This window comes from Amphibalanus amphitrite, unplaced genomic scaffold, assembly GCF_019059575.1.
Source record: "Amphibalanus amphitrite isolate SeventyFive unplaced genomic scaffold, NRLGWU_Aamphi_draft 000001F_arrow, whole genome shotgun sequence".
NCBI classification, from domain to species: domain Eukaryota; kingdom Metazoa; phylum Arthropoda; class Thecostraca; order Balanomorpha; family Balanidae; genus Amphibalanus; species Amphibalanus amphitrite.
Genome location: NW_024881499.1, coordinates 1,871,477 through 1,889,560, shown reverse-complemented (window position 1 = coordinate 1,889,560; position 18,084 = coordinate 1,871,477). Strand labels below are relative to the sequence as shown.

General features: G+C 51.5%; 1 protein-coding gene across 3 annotated transcripts in view; it reads left to right on the top strand.

The window, feature by feature from the left end:
- The window catches only part of LOC122388103 (pigment-dispersing hormone type 1-like), a 90,569-nt gene that overhangs the window by 71,987 nt on the left and 498 nt on the right, over window positions 1–18,084 (top strand). Inside the window, exons 3-6 of one of the 3 annotated variants that reach the window (XM_043378930.1) lie at window positions 9,661–9,769; window positions 9,819–9,890; window positions 11,763–11,872; window positions 17,727–17,865. In XM_043378930.1, coding sequence (XP_043234865.1) covers window positions 9,694–9,769; window positions 9,819–9,890; window positions 11,763–11,872; window positions 17,727–17,861 — 393 coding nt within the window. In that variant the 5' untranslated portion in view covers window positions 9,661–9,693 and the 3' untranslated portion in view covers window positions 17,862–17,865. Of the gene's footprint in view, window positions 1–9,660; window positions 9,891–11,762; window positions 11,873–17,726; window positions 17,866–18,084 lie in introns of all 3 variants that reach the window. The other 2 variants (XM_043379095.1, XM_043379015.1) reach the window with 2 other exon arrangements.

Below are 18,084 nucleotides of genomic sequence, written 5' to 3'. Positions count from 1 at the left end.
AATATTGAGCGTGTGACGTCAGAGGCTCCCATAGGCGTAATGTTGAGGGCTCAAAAAATTGAGCCGTTTCAGGAACACGTTTTGCAAAAGCAACTCGCAACACCTAGGGAGAAATGGCAACACCCTAGGAGAATCACTAATGATGCAAAACAGATTAGGCTTTCATATTTTTCACTGCTCAAGCTTCAATGATTGGGGGAACACCAATTTATAGGTCGAAATCTTACGGCATACCAGGATGACTTAAAAACAGGCCAATATTTATGTCGAAATAAAAGTTATTTTTTGTCCATTCACGTTTTTTACTAGGGTTCTGTTGGAAAGAGCATTTTTCATACTACCCAAAATGATTGCGATTCAATTTCACATTACCCATATCGGAGAATATTTTTCATTTGGCGGCGCCGTTTGTTTATTTCGTCGCGACGTCTCCGGTCGCGTGGTTGTCGTCGTCCTTGTGTTGAGGGTAAGTTTTTATCGTTTTAGTTGTACTTAGATGTTAAAAGGTACACTGAAAAGTTTGAATATGCTGTGATTTTAAATTTGGAAACACGTAAACGTCAATCAATTCACGTTTTCCTCGATTTGCGTGCAGATAAGTAACTGTCGACGAAAGTGGCGCCATCCGATATGATGTTTTGAAGGAAGGAGACACAACATATTTACGTGAATATTTTTGTTTTTTAGTGGTCTAAGTGCTTCAAAGAGGCTGTGAATGTTTTCTTCACACAATTTTTCATTAGTTATGATGAGGTAAAAGGTAGTTTCAGTCTTAACTTTCATATAATTGACATTAAAACATATGATAGTCCACTGCTATCAGTGATTGAGTACCTTGATATTTGGCATTTCTTATTCATTTGAATGTATTCTCTATCCATATGTCCTGATAGTAAGTGACAATACTCTGCCAATATGTTTCCATATTTTCACATTCATTTTCCAGTCCTTTACATAACATCACAATTTATAATCAACAAAACTCAACTCCTTCATTACTTCACAACACTGACAGCATGACAGACTGACAGTCAACTATTGTGTGGGTGAATGCTGAAACAGGATAGCCACTTTGCTGACTGGCTCGCTCATATGAAATAAGATAAAAATGATCCTTTATATCATTTCCATCTGGAGGATCGGAGTCAACGTAAAAGGAAGGCCACTTTCAAGCCTCAAGGTCTAGGCCGCCAGACGCCAGTCGGCAGTCACCACCAAATTTATAATATATTAATTCATTATTATACTTTGAGACCCTTAGGTCACTGGATCAGCATCACATTTTCAGTTTCAATATAGTAAAGGTTTTTATTTGTATGATGTGAAATATTTTCCTGAATCAGAATTTAATTATCCCTAGGTGCCTGGTAGAGGTTTTGGATTTAATGCTCATTGTTGGTGTGCAGTCAGGATTTTTTGACAGGTCCAGATAGGGAATCCTGAGCAATTTTATAGTAAAGTGGTCTCCTTATAATCACCACACATTTTATCAAAAGCATTTGCAGAATTCATTCAATGAAGAATTTTATCAATGTTGCACCCATTTCTTAGACGACCTAGGCTGCATCTTTTTTTTAGTTCCTGTGGTATGACATATTTTCCGTTTTGTTCCACTGCATAAATAAAAAAATCGTTTGAGATCACCAAACAGCTTTTCTTTTTCTGGCAGGTCTGCACAACCAAGCGGTAGCTGGCGAGGACGTCGGCCGTCCCTGTGGGTAAGGTCATCTGCTCAGCCTTTGTGGAGATCAGCAAGACGTCACTAAGATGAAGACTTCGCTGGAGCAGAAGCCGCTGACCCGTGTCCGATCGGGCAGGTCATGCTCGACGGCACGAGCCACAACTCGAACGACTCGGTAACATCAACAACATGGTGGAGCAGGTGAATGAGTTTGGCGACGTGTTGTGCGACTGCAAGAAGGGTTGTCTGCGTGTTCTTGCCGGCGGAGCGGCGACGCTGCGCAGTCTGTGCTGGCGGTGAGCAGCTGGCCGTGGTGACCGCGCGCGCCCACATGCGCCGACAACCTGTGCGGCTTCGACGGCCTGGGACAGCCCGATGCCGCCCACTATGCGACGCCGACCGCGCACTGTCCGCACGGCCACATGGAGGTGTGCCCGCGCCTTTTGCCCGCACGCCGCTACCTCGCAGCTGGTCTGCAACCACGCCGTCGCCGCCTGTAGCCCGATAACAAAACGGCTGTCTGATAATGCCGCGTGTTCTTTGTGATGTTGCTACTGTGATCGTTGCTACTGCTGGTCTGAGACTCGATGTTTCCATTCGTCTTTTACATGTTAAGGATTTGATAATGATAAGCTTAGTCCGAGCTTAGGTCGTTTATATCATTTGTTATATGGCATATGTTGGATCAAAGCAGAACGACACTGCCTCCTGCTTTTGTGATGTATGCTGGCAAGACGCAGGCTCCGGTCGCAGGTCACCCGGACCCGGTTCCAATGTGGTCGGGCTGGCATGCGATAGTGTGATGTTGTTTTGCTCGTCTCTGTGTTCCACACTTGATGATGTTTATGAATCTAACCCAAATTGTATAGTATTTTTGTTTGTTTGCGGCCGATGGCCTTGTAAGTTGAAACCGTGGCAATACAGTTTTTCCTGCTATAATTCTCCAATATTCAAGGGTGGGTGGATATCTCTGTATTCACGTATTCCCTTTTCCCAGTACAGTCAGAGAATATCAATTACAGTATTCATACGGATTATTCAAGCCTTGTATAATTATTTGAGGTGTGCCGAATCCGAAAGACCGATAAAACTACTAGCGGAAAATGTGACATGATGCCATGGGTTTGTGAAAAGTTTAGGTACCACGTAACTTCCTGCATTTCTGTTTCAACTCAGTTAAACGTATTTCAACGAACACAACATCAAAAATGGCAGCCAGTACCGGCTTCACCTGTCACGGAGAACGCTCAAAAAATTGAGCGTAGATGCTGGCCGGCACTCAATTTTTTGAGCGCCAGCTGACTGTCGTCTGTCGTGGCGCTCAATTTATTGAGTATCGCGGTCCCGAACGACAAGTGGCGCTCAAAAAGTTGAGCGTCTTTAGGGCATTTTCTTTCCAAAAACACCGATATAAATTATCACGGCGAGTGTTCGAGAAGAAACCTTGTTGCTCTCTCTTGCCATTGATACCTTATTTGGATACGATATTTGCCGTAGTGTGACGCTAAAGGCATTGTAAAATACCATCGTTTCGCCTATTCCTTCATAATGGGGCCCGCTCAATTTTTTGAGCGCTCAATTTTTTTAGCTTTTCCCCCTTGTGCGTGGGACTGATATTTGAGGACAGAGAATTACTGCTAAGTCCTGTGATATCCTTACTGGCAGTGGAGACCAGCGGGACCGAGTCAGTCATCGCCAGGTGTGGTCAGAGCGTTTACCCGCGGGGCGGCAGCTCGGCCATTCGGCTTGGCTGGACTGGGCTCACAGCCGTGGCCAGTGTGTTCCGGGGAGGGCCTCCACCGCCGCGCCGGACATCAGCGGGCCACACCCCGGACCCGAGCGTCGACCCGGGTCTCCGGGCGGTGCAGGGCTGGGAGGAGCGGAGAGCATCCCTGGACGGTGTGGGGAGGAAGGAGGATGCCTCTGGTCTAATCTTATCAATCTCATAAATACCGAACTCCCGGTAAGAACTCCCGGTAGGATTTGGCAGCACTGGCCGAAGTTTACGGCACTGGTTGAATGCGCATTCACGGCATTTGGTAAGATTGGGTCTCTGGACCGGCGCGGTGGTGCTCGGAGGGAGGGAGATCGCCGTACTAGGGGGACGCTGCTGCTGAGCTGACCACCGTCCGAACCGTCCGCCTGGCCAAACCGCCGGAGAGCACGCTGATCGGTGCCGCGCCGACCCGTCAGCAGCTCAGCAGGCGGCTGTGACACGGGTGCCGGTCAGCTGTATACAGTCGGGGCTCCACACTTGTGACGGCGCTTTATAGCCGGTGGAGTGAGCCGGCGCAGCGCCATCGCCATCGGTTTATCATCATCATCGATAATGCTGACGTGATGTGATGATCGTCAGTCCGAGCCGGCCAGGGGGATATTACGGGCCGCAGCGGGGATCTGCCGCCAGCCAGTCTGCTCTGTGACGAGTCGCGTTTCGCTCTGATTTGTGTGTGAACCTCCTGTCACATATGGCTTTGAATGACCTACTGAAAGCCAGCGGTAGGTTATTTTTTGGAAATCAATTGTATAAGTGGCGTTGGGAACGATAATATCTATAATTCCATTTTTAGACAAGTAAAATGAACTATTCAAAAGCTCTCGGAAGGTTTTTTCCACCTTGTCGTCGGTGAGGTATCAGATATCAGCTTATTGCACAATGAACTTCGTTAGTCGCTGCATGCTTAAAGATTATTCAGCCAGCTTAGAGCACGAACAATCAACGGTATAAGTATTTGTCTTGCATCATCTTTCAGAGGTCATCGTGGACTCGGCATGGGAACACATCGCATCCGCAACACTACCGGGCTCAAAATAGACGTGTAACCATTTCATAAAGCCGACCTAATTACCGTTCGGCCCAGCTGAGGCTGCTTAATACAGAGTCGATGGGCGCGCGGCAGTGGTCATTTGGGGCCGATCGGCGACCTCTGGCAGCAGTGATTGGGGGCCCGCCCGGCCGGGAACGGACCATCCCCGGCCTCATATGAGAGACGGCAGCCGGCGCGAACCGGACGATGGCACCGGCGCCGGCGCTGCAGGTCTGCTGCACCAGCGCGGGCCAGAGAGTCACCATCCGACGGTAGCCAGCGCTGGTCGAAATGCTGTCACTCGGCGGTTTCTAGCGCTGGTCAGAGATGCCGAGCCGCGGTGCCAGCGGTACCGAGCGCCCAGCGTCCGTCGATTTGTGGCAGGCGGATACGGTGCCTCTGTCGCTGGTCACGCTCTGTGGCCGCCCTGGCGCGGTGCTGGTCGGTGCTGGTTGGCGCTGGTCCTTCCAGCGGCAGCTAACCACTCAAACCAGTCACACACACAGCGGGGTGCCGGGGCGGCCGACCGACCAGCGCGACGGTCACCGGCCCGAGCTGACGGACACGACAGCCCCCGAGGTAGCCGCCGGCCGGCCGGTCTGGCGGCAGCGACTGTCAGGTTTACCAGCGATTATGTGATTACGGGGAATCTGAAACAATGACCTCTGGTCTCGTCTCGGCCTCGCTTCTAACTTCTAAGGTCCGTGCTTAGGTAGATTATTCCACTGCGAGCTGTAAATGCAGCCCGGATTTCGGCACCACACTGCAGATGCAATAAGAACAAATGCGCCAACAGTCATATCATATCCGTGTAGATTCTCGCATGCCAGCACAATATACGAACACCAAGACGGTGCAAATGACACCCATTTGCTGCCCGCCGGACGGCATAATGCGGCCGAATCGGAGCTCTTGCGCTTTGAAGTTTGACACCCTAGGCGTCAACTAATTATTCGCCCAGCATAAGCCACCTGGAGACAGTCTGGGCTGGCTTCCATAACCTCGTGTGTGACATTGGCCAGGCAAGAACCAGACTTGGGAGAGGCGATATGTGGATTATGGACTGTGGAGGCCTTTTCGCTGGTACCTACACAATTTTAACATATTTTGGCTGTAGAACGGAGCTCCATTTTTTGTGCCGCAGGCTTTTACATTTTTACTGCCCGTGTCCAAGTGTTGTACGATGGTCGATGAGATTTATGTAGCATTTGGATTGACAAATATCCGCCTGATAATTGTTTTTCGGTGGTGTCTGATTCGCTGTTTGACTGGGTTTGCAGCGTTATCCGCAGTGAGGAGCTCCCTGCTGCAGATAAGCCGGCAAACTGCCTCAATTTGCCAACACTAACCCGATTAACGCTCACGCCAATCTAGCTTAGACAGTGAGAAGACTGTTGTGCATGCTAAAATGTGTTTGCCGTGTCAAAATGACAAGACGGAAAATGTGATTGCTATCAATGCTGTGCATGCAAAAAGTCTACTAGTTAAACCTTTCAGTAAAAGTTGACGGTAAGAAAAAATAGTTTGTGACCAGAAAAAAACTGTCATGATATGGCGCAGTGAACGGCTTCTTCTTGTTCGCAATATTCATTCATTATGTATGGTTATTCAAAAACTTGTTTAGGTCTCCAAAATCATTTTCAAATATTTTAGGAAGATGACTATGTTGGAAACTATGATTGATGTATCCAGAATACATCTGCAAATGGAACTATGTATTCTCTGGGCGTAGGTAAAGCTGGCTCCTTTTATGTTTAAAGCTGAAATTAGCCCGCACCGCAGGGTAGTGGTTCGATCGTAGCACAATAGTAGCCGGGGGAACGGCGGTTTTACACCTCCTTTTAATTTGGCTCCTGGGCCTTGTAGCGACACGCCGTAATCGGTGTCCGTAATGGCTTCAAGGAACGTGAAGAGAGTATTTGGTCATTTGTAAGGTACGACCATAGATCGATTTCACGTGGAGGTCATTAAGACTCACCTTTACATTGAAACTGAGTTAAGATAGGTTAGCCGACGTGGAATCTGAGAAAATACGGGCAACGATATTTATTTGCTTTTATCTACGTACCACATGGTCTTAAGGAAAATTGCTTCCCTTCATTTCAGTGTGGTTGGTTTGGGTTATGTCATCAACCTGTACTGCTTTTCAAAATCTGATGCAGGATATCAAGGTTAACTTTAAGCATCAAGGATGCTTTTGAGTGAATGCGCTTTAACCCTCGCCCGTATTGGTGTTTTTCCAGCCGCGAACGTATAAGGGGGGGGGGGGGGTCCGTTGAACCCCCCCTTGCCGTTTCGCCCCTGATCGAGCTAGAGCTTCGCGGAAAAAAAACGAGCGTGCTGCCCGTGACGAGAGGAAGCCGATGATACCCAATTTTAAGGTCCTAGGTCATTGGTTGACATTCCAGGTCAGGTCAATGACCCAAAAGTCGGGAAAATCGGGACCTGTCAGAACGTCGTAAAATGTGGCTGCTATGGGGTTTTTCGGGGTGCTGATCACGAATATCATGCTAGTTTTGATCACAGATGATGTCTTCATGCATTTAGGCCAGGTCGGGTCAGGTCAGGTCAGGTCAATCAGTAGGGGTCCTGCCGGATATTCGTAGTAGGTGTCAACCGGCTCTGACAGCTTCGTAACATGTTACGAAGGCACCAAAACTACTTCGTAAATGTTCATATGGTTGCTAAATTGGAATTCAGCTCCAAAAACTGGCCTAGAAACATGTAAAACTCGAAAAAGTGAACCGAGATCATCAAAGGTCATTGACCTGACCTGACCTTCAGTTCGATGCAAGGTCAACGATGCAAAAGTGAATTATCGAACTTTGCAAAGAGTGCATAAAATCACGATTGTATGTGCTTGAAGTAGTTTTAGATCATTCCTGGCACCAAAATTACAGTTCCCATATTTACCTCATTAGCTTATAATGATGAGGTCACGTGATGGACCTGACCTCAGGTGACGCTAGGAAAAATCCTAGATATGCATACAAGTAGTGAGACATCTAGATGATACTTTAGGTTCTGTAAGTTTCATCTCCCTGCGAAAGCTTATGTGGCACTGAGTGCGTTGCGAAGTTGCGATATTTTACAACCAGTAGACGTTTACTTATGACGTCATAGGTCGTCGTTACGAGGTGGTCGTTATGACGTCAAGTGACCTGACCATACCTGACAATTTTGTTGATTGGACAAGATTCTGCTTGAATCAAAGGTCAGATATGCTAAATTTTACTGCCATTTATCGCCAGTGTGCTCCGACCTATCGCGAAAAATTATCCCCCCCCCCCCACTCCTTCGGCCGGCGAGGGTTATAAATTAAGGGCGAAACGGCGAACGGGGGCGGGTGCCCCAACAGCCCCTCTGCCGGGTCTTCACGTAGAAAAGTGAAGATACGGCAGGGATATAATGCCGCTCCCTACACTTTTTTATCTCTGAATGCTGTTTGTACCACTGCTAAGCCCGAACCAACGTAAAACATCCTAAACCGCCGCGGTTGTGCGGGACGCAATGTCTGCGGGTATTATCCGGCCACAGCTCCCACCGCTACAGGACGGAGCGGAGCACAACACGGCAGCGCCGACAGTGAGCTGAAGCTGTGGTCCGTCTGACGCCTGGGCTGTAAATGTCCTGTGTGCGCCCCGCCCCGCCGGGTCCTGCGCCCACTGCCCGGTGGGGGCCGGCCGGCGGCGTCCGAGCGGCCGCTCACCGCCAGCTTATCGAGAGGATTGGAAGGATCGCGTGATGTGACACCGCTGAGAGCTCTTCCTGTTGTAAGTGTTTGTCAATTTGTGTGATTTAGCAGCACTACGGCATCAACTTTAGGTCGACGCATTTGATTCACTAAATGACAACCTTTAAATGCCTTTAGCGAATAAATATTGATCTTTTCTTAGCCATGAGAGCAAATCCTACCGTGCCCCGAACGAAGGATATAGGATAAGACGTGAATGATTAATGAATGTTTATTACGGTTTGTATCGATCTCTTCAAATAAACGGAACTTTTCCGCTAAGTTCACAGTGTTTTGGTCTTCTTCTTGGAAAGATAGGGCGAATCCCAACAAAACAAAACAAACAAAAACAAAACAAAACGATGTAAATAGAATGAATAACCTGCAACATATAACATAATGCTCATGCTGTATGTTGCAAAATCTCCCTATCTCCAAAATCTCCTCATCTCCAGAAAACAAAACAAAATAAAAACAAACATTGTGATATAGGAAGTTAACTCCCTCGCCACCTGCGCGGAGAAGCTGAAGCTGTCTTCCATTCTGAACCCCGTCCCGCTCGGAGAAGGGGTCGCCGTCGGGGACTACCGGGGACGCGGCGTGCCCGGCCGGCCGGTCACGCGTGGCCTCTTCAGCAGCAGTCCGTCGATGGAGTCGAGTGGCCCCTCCACTGCGGATGACCGGCAGCGGCGTGCTCCTGCGGATGTGCCGGGGTCATCGGCTCAGTGTGTAGTGCCAGGGCAGGTCAGTTCACTCACAGCTGATCGTAGTGATGACGGTGAGCGCCTAGGCGTTTATAAATCCTAACCACTGCATTATTATTGAGGCAGCTGGGTCGATTATATGGTGTCCAAGTTCACAAAATCTCTATCATCAGAGGCGGATCCAGCTCAGAGTTTTTTTTTTGGGGGGGGGGGCAAACCATAACAATTTATCGATTCCTTCCATGCATCGTCCATAGGCGTAATGTTAAAATTATGCCGTTTGGGGGGGGGCAAATGCCCATTTGCCCCCCCCCTGGATCCGCCACTGTCTATCATATGGATTCCTAACCTACGATAACTATAACTAGCCTTCCTATAACTATAACTAGCCTTACTAACCTCCGGTAAGTTGTGAGGCACCTGGTCATAACTCCATAGAACATACGCGACAGCCTGTTGCGCCCTTGGGCAATGCAGGCTGTTACTTTTACCCAGGAACAGGTAATGAGAAACCTGTATGTATTGACATTAGAAATCCATATGATATAGATTTTGTGAACACGGAAACTTATATAATCGACCCAGCTGCCCGACCTGCACGCACACACCTGCAATTATATACGGTTATATAACACATCTCATTCAGCGTCTGCACACAGCGCGTTCTTATTGCGCACAACAGCGGCATGTTTATCCCATTGTGCGCTCTCCATGTCTCTCTATGTCTGTCCGCAGGCCGGTCGCAGCGGTCCCTCTGTCGGGGGAAGGATGACCCCCCCCCCCGCCGCACACCGGGTCTGTCACGTCACGGCCGTCATCGGCAGACCGGCGTGCCATTCATCGGCGGCGGCGTGACGCTCCGTCGCCGCCGACGGGCCGTATAAAAGCGGCGTCGGCGGCGACGAGAGCCAGAGCAGCCCACCATCCGCCTCCGGACGCAGCCGCACTCACCCTCCGCACACCAGGTGAGCCAGCGGGGCCAGCGGTACCCGGTACCCGGTACTCGGCACCCGGTACCGGCAGCGGTACGGCCGGGCCACCAGCTGGTGACCGGCACCAGTGACGGCGGTGCAGGACGGTGTTGGTGACGGTGACGCTGGTGAAGGTGGTGGTGGACGTAGACCGATCTGCGAACCCTCGAACTCACCCACTCTCGTGCGGTATCTATCGGCCCTTTATCAAAGCGACAGTAGCGGGTGCCCCCTGTATGTATGTAATTGGTTAAGACACATGCAGTGAAATGTTGCAAAATGATACATAATGGGACACTTATGTATTTTGCCTTGGTGAAAAGCATATTGCTCTCATTCTCTCATCTTAAAAGCAGCTTTTTGAGAGTGGAAGTTAAATGCATTTCATCTTTGTTCAGATACCAAATTTTTCTAACTTCCTGTTCGGAGATTGTACCTACATATGTATCAGTCATATTTATCTAGCATGAGCTACTTCAAACTTATCTCGATTATTCATGAAAGGCCGTCAGTTTTGCCATAAATCTTTCCATTCTACAATGTGGGCTGTCACTCGCAAACACGTTACATCGTATACTTCTTGAAGCATCATGGTCGATCAATCATTAATCTAGCAAACGTCAGTTTTCCCACTAATTTGCATGTTAGTCGCCACCACACTACATTATCTGGACTTCTGTGGCATTTACGGGGAGTATCCAATGCAACCATCGATCCCAAAGATTCACTCCAGTCGCTGTTCTAAAAGGTTGCTCGTAATGCATTCTTTTCATGTGCTTGACGTTACAAGTTGTACGCTACCCTATGAAGCTGGAGCAGTCAGTAACAAAGCAGCCAGGCTCATCCCGTCCATGTATCGAACAAAAGAACTGAATAACTTGTCCGTGCTCAGCGCTATTACATTTCCAGTTGGGTGTTCCTATTCTGTGCTGTTATTGAGAATGTTATACCATCTGCGCAGTGCACCGAGCTAACCTGAACGCACTAGGCTACCGCCCATGTTTCTGTCAGTGTGTCTCAGTCGACTATTTAGCGTTCGTGTTCACTGCCCAGTGTCTACCCAGTGTCATTTACTTGTGTCAACTCCCCTGACTGCCGCCATTTTGTCCTTGCCGTATCATCTATACGACCTATTCGTTTTTTCTGCTCCTGAGGCGCTTCGTTTGTTCTGTAAATTCTACTCTTCAAAATTACATCCACTTGCGTACGTATAGGGGAAATCCATTGTATGTATTTTGTGAATATTATTTGACTGCTTTCCCCTTTTTTTAAAGCATTCACCGGTCCCCGCAAATACTTAGGTGCCTACTGCCTAGGCAGAGGAGTGACATGCTTAATTTGAACAATTTACTGGCTTCGTGTTGGAATTATGCAATCCGCGTGCCTACATCTGCGTGGCTCCGTCTCCGACTTAATTTTCGTGGCTTTATCACGTTTATGTAAATCCATTTACACGTCTCCTATATGTTTCGTGTTTAGACTTCATGTCTCGCATTAGGTATTCAGTATGTTCCGACCTACGTGATGATCCCGTAGCTCCAGCTTTATCGAAACAGAAAACACCGTCCCCGGTGGCTCTTTGCAATCTCCTTATGCCATGCCTCCGTCTCCGAAAGTGTCTCTCTCGTGTCTCTGCCACGCCCGCGTCTAACTGTGGTCGTGTCTCCTTCCATGGTCGTGTCTCTCTCTATGTCTCCTCCCCATGTATCTGTTGTGTCTCCGTCATGTCTCCGCCTGTCCCCGTGTCCGTCTGACGTCCCGTGCCCCTCTCCGCCGTGTCTCCGCGTCCCTCTGACGTCCTGTGCCCCTCTCCGCCGTGTCTCCGTGTCCGTCTGACGCTCTTTGCCCCTCTCCTCTCACCCCCAGCCACCATGAGGACCGGTATCGTCTGTCTGCTGCTGAGCGCCCTGGTCGCCCTCGCCCTCGGCGCGCCCGACCGGTACTCCAGCGACGAGCTCGACCTGGCCACGCGACAGGTGGGTGACCCGGCCCGGGTCGCGCCACGGGCGGCCCCAGGCACACTGCTAGGAGGGACGCGGCCGGGTCGAGGAGCGGAGGGCGCAGTGATTGGTCTTTGGTGCGGGTGGACGCGCGGGCCCGCCCCACTGGGAGGACCTGGGGTCACGCCACGTGCCAATAGGGTGTGGGGGCGCTGAGAACTCGCCACCTGAACTCATTACCGTTAATGAGAATATGACGTCATTGGCAAGGGAACCAGGAGACGAGCGAGATGAGCGAACGTGCCAAAATGGCGGCCCGCTTTATTGATTGCAGTGCAGGATCTCGGTGACCTTTTCCAACACACTAAAGGAATGTCTGCATTGGACGTAAAAACTGTAATCAAGAACATTACATGATATCAAACTACAGTTGACTCGTTTCCGTTCCCGATCAGAATACGCTCAGAAATGGCTTCATTGTGCCGTCGAATGCCCGAGAAACAAAAGACGCCAACAGTGCTCATTTCTGGTCGAAATAATAAACCGTTTTTGAACATGGTTTAAATAACCGAAGATCATTCAGTCATGCTTCAATGCATGTGCGATGCGATGTGGTGAAATACCGCAAGCATGTTATCTACTAAATCGGAGGTTCCGCGTGTATACGCCTTCTTCTACTCCAACATTCACAAAAATCGAAGTGTTATAGACATCCAAGACATATCGTTAAATGCGTGTCTCTTTCTTTTGTTATTAGTTCAGGTATTTAAATCTACTGCCCATTCAGTGTCCGCCTACCCGGCTCCCTTATACAAGTTTCTGTGTCAGCATCTGGCGGCCGGGAGAAGGCTCGCGATGTTCCGGGCTAAATTGCGAAATTGTGCAGTCGACTGAGGAGCTCGCGACAACCTGTTATATTTGCAAAGTTCCCCGCCGCGCTACACTTGAAAGCGCCTGCTAAGCCCGCACGAAAACGCATAATGCGGCGGGTATAATTGTTCCGGATACGCTAACGATCGCCGACAGCCTGCGCTGAGCGCGGCGAGAGCAGGTGCCTACCGGGTGAGAGCGAGTCCCCGCTGTGTGTCATCGACTGGCACCGGCGGGTACCTACACGGGTACGCGGTACACAGTACACGGGTATAGAGGTACTGATGAGTGATGACCCCCCGGAGTCCGTGAGGGCAGCGAGGTCAGCGCCTCAAAGCTCATTAACGTCAGACGCCCAGCTGCGAACGCGAATAGGAAGATTATGCCAACTCGTGAGAAAGGATCTCGAGTGAGACTTATTAATGTATTAGATCCTGAATTGAGTATTGCCTTCGCTTAGCGTAATGATCGTGAAAATTATGATTGATGTGTTTTTGCTTAATGCAGGATCATCCACAAGCCAATCAAAGACTAAAGCCTTGCGGATTTTGCCGAAGCGGATGCTAATTGCCGTTGTTCGGAGGACTCTCACTGTGTTTTCATGTTTGGCACGCAACGTTCCGAATTAAGCCTGTAATCTAGTGTTGAGGTCGTAACCGACAGAGCACTCTTTGATGGCGAAAAGTGAGTCAGCTGCCAGCGCCAGGGCTCTATTTCAGCTGTAGCACGTATCAGCACGGCTGGGTCAAGTTTATACCGGTACTTTCCACGGGCGATAGCCGCGAGTTGCCCTGCCCCGCCTCTCCTCTGCTCCCGGCGTCTCTCCCGTCTCTCTCCAGTTCACGTTCTCCGTCCCTCTACCCTCTCCATCTTTGCCTTCCTACCATCATCATCTGCTCTTTCCCGAGGCTGTTCCCGTCCTCTGCCGGTGAGCACCGAGCAGGGTAAAGGCGTGTCCCTCGAAAGGAGTGGGCGGGCCGTGACACTTGTCTGGCCCGCTGCTGACCTCTGCGACCTTCTGGCGGACAGATGCGTCCCCTGAGGCGGCCGAGTGTCGCTCAGATTCAGTCAGAGAGGCTGCGACGCCGGCTGATGCGACACGTGCTCGAACTGAGGTCAGAACAGGTAGATACGGACGGTATTGGTGGATCAGTGGCGGTCAGTGAATTTGGCAGAAATTCGCCACCGTACCGAGACTTGAGGGAGTCATTTGAGTTAGCTCGCTATAGATAAGGCCTAAATGTCAGTGCTTGCGGCATTTCAATGGCTCAGCCTCGTAATTTAAGCATGAATCTCATGAGAAATGAACGCTGGTGTGCGAAACCTACGGCGTTAATTTTCGTTTATATTGTTCCTTGTAATATAAAATCGGCAGGAAACGTCAAGCCAAGCAATGAATATCTTCCGGCTAGACTATTATCTTCAGGAGGCAGAGCTGGACCAAATCCGTATGGCTTACGGCCGGCATGCCGACTCTTGTGGTGCTCTTTGCCGCGGACCGAGTTGAGATTCTCGGCTCAGCCAAATTCAATCTGTCTCTGGAGAAACGGACGACACCTTTTTTCTCGGAACACGTTCAGCCGAGCGCCTTCTCGTGACACGCATCATATGTAAGTGCCACGCTCGAGAACCCGACCTGTCATCCGAATTAGTCGCGAGCGGTGAGGACGCGCTTGTGGCCCGCATATCAAGCGTCTCGGGTCGCCCGTCCGCCCGCGGTCGGTCCCGGTGGCGGCTGTTCAAAGACGCCGCTCGCGGAGCGTAGCTGAGCTGCCGGCTGCCGACCTGTTGGCTGCCGGCCGCCCAAAAAGCGCCGTCGCTGAGCCGCTGCCGACGCCAGTCAATGAACCCGCCGGCGGTGGTGCGGTAAAAAGTCAGCGGACCTCACCGTGGCTGGCTCAGCGGCGCCGCTCCGGTGACACGGTGGCGTCACAGGGCGTCAGCGCCGGTCAGCGGGTCAGGCGGGGTGGCCACCCCAGTCAGCGGGCCAGGCGGGGTGGCCGCCCGCCCCCGGTCAGCGGGTCAGGAGGGGGTGGCCGCCCTGGTCAGCGGGCCAGGCGGGGTGGCCACGCCGGTCAGCGGGTCAGGCGGGGGTGGCCGCCCGCCCCCGGTCAGCAGGTCAGGCGTTGTGGCCGCCCCGGTCAGCGGGTCAGGCGGGGTGGCCGCCCGCCCCCGGTCAGCAGGTCAGGCGGGGTGGCCGCCACGGTCAGCGGGCCAGGCGGGGTGACCGTCCTGGTCAGCGGGTCAGGCCGCCCCGGTCAGCGGGTCAGGCGGGGTGGCCGCCCGCCCCCGGCCGCTAGCGGGGTGACTGTCCCTGGCCGCTGATCCGCTCAGCGACTGCCAAAAAATAGAAATCGCCAAAGGACACCACACGAATGTAAATTTCGGAGGGTGGAAAATACCTACACAGGCGGCGCTGAAATATAAAATCGTCAACAGTCCAGAGGCTCTCATTAATGTGTGCCAGGTGTCCATTCCAACTCTTGAAAGCCGTCAGTTGGGTTGTATTTACTGACAGTTTAGGTGTGGGTATTTTCTAGGGAATCTGTTCACTGTACCCATTGCCATTGTAAGTTGTAACCAGGCGTTGACACAGTCAAATGTTCCGCTCGCATTTCCCGCCTCGAGCTTCAATGATACCTTCGTTGACCTTTATGGTTAAATACTAGGCCAAAGGTCAAAGACCGGACGGCTGAAATTTTCCGTCCTGTTCGGGTACCTGTTTTCGGTCCTGTGATTTCCCAGTGGTCACTCGTTCCGGGGATTCCGATTTCCGAGTAAGCCAGGGATGACGATTTGCTGAGGACCACGTGTGGGGGCGGCGAAATATGCAACTAATCTGGGCGACCGCTCGCCCTGGTGTAGTGTAGCCGGGGCTGGGACTGTTGAATGAGCGGACCCAGGCCGAGCTCAAAGGCTAGGAAAGCCAAAGGAGCCTGTTGAATAGCTCAAGCTGTAGGCAATTAATTGAGCCAGACCTTGCCCCATAACAAAGCTGACAAAACAGCGGGGTCATGGTTAAAGTCTAGGTTTGCGTGAGCTCTGCGAAGTCTTGGATGAGAGCTTACATGGAATTGGATAGAACATGAATGAAGTTTGGTGACCGTGTAAATTGGTCACCGGCCGGCAGCTCGATTCGGTCACGGGAAGCCGGCTTCCAGCGTGATCAGTAGTCGCTGCTCACAGAGTTGGTAACCAGTGGTATTCGGCTCAGCGGTCAGCGTTCAGTGCTCAGTCAGTAAGTGGTCAGTGGTCAGTCAGAAGCAGTCAGCAGTCAGTAGTCAGGCGGTCAGCAGTCAGCGATAGTCAGTCCGGTTCCGGTGTTTATCCTGCAGTTTCGGCTGTGCTCGTCTGACCGTAAACGGACCGTAAAAACGTTTCCTGTTGACGGTATCGACCATGCCGGCCAGCCAGTTGTTCGACTGGTCGATACAGGTCACTCATTCCAGAAAATCGTGCATCTATTTGTGTCAAGACCGATCCACAGCTATAAATACTTCCCGAAAATATTTATCTTCATGACTCGAGATTGTTGTAATTTGCCGTAGGTATCTTACTGATATGCAGTACAGGGCTCTCGACGTTTAGGCCTATTCATCTGACGTTTATGCCCAGATTCCGTCATGCATGGTACTTACCTGTCATTTACCTCCAGACAAACAAGATTTTGTGCAGATGTCTAATTTTAGTTTTTGCCACTTATATTATGTTCGATCAGACGATACTTTGCGTCATTCATCTAGAGTTCCAGGGTTTCATTGATGCTGAGCAATCAGGGCTTCAGTCGACTCTTATTCAGTCCAAGCACCACAAAACCATACCCACCCACACATACCCAGCAATCACTATATCGACAATCGGGGCCTGACAAAATTACGACGGCATTTTAGCGTTTCCTTCTCATCTAATGTGCCTGCAATTACCGGCCTAATAGAGTCGCTGAGTAAATCTGTCGCTGGCGGCCCGAGCCGGAATAATGAGCTGCTCAGGTTTCTGGCCGCGCCCGTAGACATTCCCGGCCGGCGGGGTGTCGTTTGTCGCGGACTCGGGGTGGGGCGGTGTACCTGTCCTGGGAGCGGCCGTGCTCCGCCCGCCCCGGCCGGCCGTACCCAGATGGCATCGGGGGACAACAGCGGCCGTCCGCCGTCCGCGCAGAGAGGGACGAGGTATAACAGGGGGACACAGCGGCTCCCATAGCTACCTGATGAGGGACGAAACCGCTCCAATATGTAGATGTCTGGCTCCGCAGAGACGGAAACGGAAGGGCTGTGCTCTGTCTGCCGGTGCGGCGGGAAGCAATCTGTTCACAAAATGTCACCTAGCCATGCGGAACCGGAGCATACGACCTTTGGAGAAGATGCCTAGTTGTAGTTATTGCGGTGGGTTTGATTTAATATGTTTCAAACATTGCTTAGCCAACCTAAAGTTTGTTAAGTAATATGGGATCATTTGTTGGCTGTTACATATTGGACACAAGAATAACTGGGCATGAGTTAACATGAACATTACCTACCGATGAAATCAATGGCCGGTCACTCGCCGAGGGCCAGATTCTGTCGCCATCTCCCTCCATCCAATCGCGGTTCGGTGCGTCGGGCCGGCGGCGACCGGCGCTCTCCCCAGGGCCCTGTCTGGCCGGGTGTGTCCAAACGCCCGGCGCCGCGGCGGGCCGGAGGACGCCGGGTCCAAACGCCGCCGGCCCGCCCCAGCGACCAACTTGGGCCCGCTATGGCCCGTGCAGTTCCGACCGATTGCTCTGGATACTGTATGAGCGGCCGACCGTCTGAGACCGCCGGCCGGTCCGAGACTGGCCACATGGGCCGCAGCGGGATAACGGAAAATACGGGGTGGAGTGGGAAAGGTGAAGGGGACGAAAATAGACACGGAGATGGGGGATATGAGTTTTCAAATGGACCAAACGGCAGGACTGTGTCGCTGCTGGATATGAGGATGCGAGGAAGGGTGGCTGAATGGACGGCCGTCCGCCCTGTACTGTGACACGTCACCGGTTTGCCGGCAGATGATCGGTGAGCTGGCCGGCCGAATCCTGCGCCTGGCCCGCCCCGCCAGCGCCCTGGGCGCGCAGAAACGCAACTCGGAGCTCATCAACTCGCTGCTCGGCCTGCCCAAGATCATGAACGAGGCCGGCCGGTGAAGGGGTGAGTGCCGGGGAGAGGGAGGGCAGCGGAGCTCATCAGGGAGCGCCCGTTGCCGGGTGGGAGCGGTGGCAATGACACCGGCTCTCGGATTTTTCGCCGCCGTCCGGCTCCCGTCACTGCCGCCCGCAGTCTGAGAGTAATGAATAAAAATGGTGCCATTTGCGCGGCCGGCCCGTCCGCCCGGGAGCTGTGTGTTTGCCGAGGCCCGCGCGGACCCGG